This window comes from Vicugna pacos, chromosome 16, assembly GCF_048564905.1.
Source record: "Vicugna pacos chromosome 16, VicPac4, whole genome shotgun sequence".
Taxonomy (NCBI): domain Eukaryota; kingdom Metazoa; phylum Chordata; class Mammalia; order Artiodactyla; family Camelidae; genus Vicugna; species Vicugna pacos.
The window spans coordinates 3,070,985-3,075,105 of NC_133002.1; the positions used below are offsets into that span (position 1 = coordinate 3,070,985).

General features: G+C 43.4%; 1 protein-coding gene and 1 long non-coding RNA gene across 5 annotated transcripts in view; one reads left to right on the forward strand and one right to left on the reverse strand.

The window, feature by feature from the left end:
• TRIM37 (tripartite motif containing 37) overlaps window positions 1–2,251 on the reverse strand; it is a 108,210-nt gene extending 105,959 nt beyond the window's left edge. For 3 of the 4 annotated variants that reach the window (XR_012060162.1, XM_072940222.1, XM_072940221.1), the window contains exon 1: window positions 1,672–2,115. Coding sequence is in view for 3 of the 4 variants with exons in the window: in XM_072940222.1 (XP_072796323.1) it covers window positions 1,672–1,692 (21 nt within the window). In the remaining variant the exon portion in view is untranslated. Of the gene's footprint in view, window positions 1–1,671 lie in introns of all 4 variants that reach the window. The other variant, XM_006218008.3, reaches the window with a different exon arrangement.
• On the forward strand, window positions 2,233–3,170 carry LOC116283614 (uncharacterized). Its single transcript, XR_004193247.2, has 2 exons — window positions 2,233–2,399; window positions 2,481–3,170. It is a non-coding gene; the product is annotated as an uncharacterized lncRNA (long non-coding RNA).
• The last annotated feature ends 951 nt before the right edge of the window (window positions 3,171–4,121 follow it).

The following is a 4,121-nucleotide window of genomic DNA, read 5'->3' on the forward strand; positions in this document are numbered from 1 at the left end:
CACCAGATTAGGCTATTGAATCAAGAATAAAAAGTGTACTTGAAAATAATTCACTAGACATTTACACTTAATTTGAGCTGATAATATCTCAGTTTTAACTACATTCCATATCCTGACTTGGTTAGTCAAGGTCCAGGGTACCTCAGAACATCTCCTAGGGAAAAAATGCTTCCTTTTTTCTAAGCTTCACAATGGTTCTATTCTAAGGAAAGAATATGAAATGCAAACACAGACTTAAGCACATTTTCACTGAAGCATTAATTATAATGGCAAGAATCTGGCTATAGCCCAAATGTTGAAATATTAAATGATGGCAGTTACCATAGATTATGAGAGTCACTAGAAATATTTTTGAATTATTTAATGATCAAGAAAATCCTTATAATGTACAATAGTAAGGGGAAAAAAGGCAAACTATATGACTGAATGAACAATACGAACTTTTAACTTTTTCTGCAATTTCCCCAAGGGAGATGGACTGCTTTTATAATTTTTTTAATTTTAAAAAGATACATTAATGGCAGCGTACCCTGGTCAAGAGAGAAACTATGTGATTCAGAATCCACAAAGTGGAATTTCTGCCATGATGCTGCAACCTACTAGCTACTTATTTGAGCCTGAAACTTTGCCCCTTTTGAGAATTTTGGTTGTAGCTCCATGAAGGCTTCAGGAAAAAAACAAAATTACGCAAATAGAAAAAACAATATTATCTTTGCTAACCTCAGATAAGTCAATTTAGGGAGTATTTGACAAGAAAACAATTATAATAAAATGTAGGTTATTACACATTTCAAATTTATTTTTACAGTACTCACATTTATTTTTACTCCATTCCGGGGGAATTGAACTCTCCTAAAAGCAAGGTAAGGTTACAAAACCTTTATAATACTTTCACATGAGGAATTAAGGAGAAAATTACTCATGAGTCTAATCATGACTCTGCAGGACCAGAAAGAACCTGTGAGATGCAGATGCTGGGGGGTGGACAATAAGACCATTGGAAGAACTAGCTTCAAGTGGAGTCGTCCCTTACTAAGAAGCAAGGATTTAGTATTTTACTAATTGGAAGGCTCAAAATTTGATAACCATTATATAATTATGCACAATAAGCAATCTTTTTTTTATGTTCCTAGCCTTAACGTAAATATCTCAAATGGTTGATATCACAGTTTACAAGAGTCAAGTGTAAAAAGAATAGGTTGATTCGGAAAACCACAGAGTATATCCTCACTTAGTCTAGTAAGGGCAGATGTCTACAAAATGCACCACTGAGAGGGAATGACTATTCATTCGGAGGGAGATTTGGATCCTCGCTTGAACTCGTTAAGAATTGGTAAGGAGTCGCAGGGCACGTCCATCTAATGAATTTGCAGTTTTGCTCTGAACAGGCTATAGTTTGCAAACACCCTGTGGGGAGGAGTACCGGTGCAAAGACATCCTGAAATCGTCAGGATACGCACCACTCGAAAGTGGCAACGGTCAGAGCGCAGGGCACCCAGAGGGCTGCAGAATGAGCACAGCGTCCTCCGCACTGGGCCAGCGCTTTCCTCAGCTGCAGCGGTGGGGTGGGGGTGCCCTAAGAGAAAGTGGACCAGGGCAAGGCGCCCCGAATAGAGAACGCTCAGCGGGTGGCGAGAGAGACTAACCACCACCCTCCTCAACCCCCCTCACCTCCACGCTCTGTTCATCCATTGCCTCCGGCTCTCGGCGGGGGCCTCGACGACCCGCGGAGCCCGTGGTCTGACCTATTAGGCGCCGGCCCGAGGTCGCCAGGTCAAATCGCCGAGAACAGCCAGGCGCTCACGTCAGGGGCCTCCGACGACCGCCCCACCTGCGCGCCCCATCGCTTCAGGTTCGGCGCCAGCTACCCCCACTTCGCCATTTTTATCCGCGCGCCCGCCCTAGGGCGCAGTGGGAGAGTGAGCGGTAGCCGCAGCTTCTTTCCTCCCGGCTCACTGGCCCGCCAGCGACCGCGAGGGAGCCTCGGCCCACGTGATGCGGGCGCGCGCGTAAGGAACCGCTGCTGGAGCCCGGCGGCGCTGGTCTCAGCTAAGAAGGTGCTTCAGGGAATTCGCCAGCACCAACGGTAACCAGGGCAGCGGAAGGCGCGGTCTGAGGAGAGGCGCGGCGCGCGTGCACGCATGCGCGCATGCCGCTGCGCTAAGGGAGGGGACCAGAGAGGCGGCGCCTAGTTCCCGCGGTGCGGAGGCGCACACGAGATTTGGCGGCTCGCTGCCGCAGGGTTGCGTGCGGTCGGCCCCGGCCAACGCGTGCTTCGCTGCGCCCCGCCCCCCTCAGGGGAGGGGCGGCGCTCCACCCGTCTCAAACGTTTGCGCGCCAAACCCTGGAGCCACCTGGAGTGTTTGTGGAAAGTACGGTCTCTGGAGCCACACCCCTAGGTATTCGGCCTCCGCGGTTTTGGGTGGGACTCCACGAAATCAGTGTTTTAATCACAACTACTCTCTGTGATTTGGCTGCAGGTGGCCTGAGGCCCGCGCCCATGAGAAACCTTAGTGCAGAGGATTGGTGGCTAGTGGTTCTTTCTCGGAAAGCAAGCCCAGATTCTGGGAGTTTTAAGACTTCCGCCGCACCTACTGAAGCAAAGCTCCAGATTGTGAAGCCTCGAGCGGTAGTTTCATTTTGGGGTTGGGAGGATCGGACCACGGACGGTGTGTAGAACTCGGACCCACACCAAACCACATTGGCCCTGCCATTTCTTGCCGCTTGAGTGAACTGTCGCTGTATTCAGCTTTCCTATATTGGCGTCTGCTTTCTACAATTTTCTAGCATAAGAAATGTTTAAAGAGTGCAGGAACTGAAGGTGTGAGACCAAGGACATACATCAGATTCTTAGTTTGAATTTAATTTTTCCTTTCCAGTTTGTTGCAAACAGCTGTTACATTTAACCCAATCTTGAATGCACATGAACAGAATCAAGAATAATGTAGGAAGAACTTCTTGAATATCAAAGCATTGGGACTTTCTTACAAGGTAGTGAGCAGTAACAATTTTTTTAACTACATAAGCCATGGACAAATGTCATTTTGGAAGATTAGTCTGTACCTGAAAAATTCTTGCACGAAAATTTATGGTCTTGGAACTACATAGAGATGGTGGTTGCACAACACCTTTTATACTAAAATTTTAATAAAGGTTAATGGTTAATTTTATGATACGTTGATTTTACCTCAATTAAAAAATTATTTGTGGAACACCTGGGTGCAAAGAGTAACATAACAAGAAGTGGTCTTTGCAACCCAGCATAGTAGAAAACAAGACAAATTAGTGTGTGATAAATATTAAAAATAGGTTCTTATACTAATAGATATATTTGATCAAGGACCTCAAAATGTCTAAAGACTTGTTGAAATAGTTCATAATAGTGGAAAATTAGAAAACATGTACAAGTTACCAGTGTTAAACTGGTTGTGCTTTCAGTCCGGAGAAAACCTAGTTCGGGGTCATTGCTTGCAAGCACAAAGTCAAATTCTGGCTAACTTAAGCAAAAAGGAATTTAGTTGGCAGGATATTAAGCTAACCTGTGTGGTTAAGAAAACTGTGATCTGCTCCATCGGAATTCCTTAAGGAAAGGCTGAGCTTGCTGCCCTTCCCCTAATCCCACCCCCAAAAATGTCTTCTGACTTGTGTGTTACACAGCTTAAATGCTATCAGTGAGGAACTGGTAAAAATTATAGTAAATTTATATATACAGCTGTTCAAAAGAATGGCAGAGGTGTGATATGAAGCTATCCAAATATATTTAAAATGAAAAAAAGAATTACCTCCCTTCAAAAAAGAAATTAAAAAAAAATTTTTAGTGAAAAAAAGAAAAACCGAACTGTAGCTATAGTACAATTATGGTATCAGCCTATTTTTATTTTTTTTAAATTTTTTTTAACTTGCATGTAAAACATCTGAAAAAACTGCAGATTGCTCTGGAGAATAGGCATACTTTTATTTTTTAATTTCTTAAAGTTGTACTAGAATACAACCTAATTAAAATTAATTTTTGTGACTTACAACTTAAGACAAAAACACTATCGTCAAAGGAAAGTTATCAAGATGAGAAAAGTCTAAATTTGCTAGTAAGAGTGACGATAAAGTGAAGATTGGATAGTATG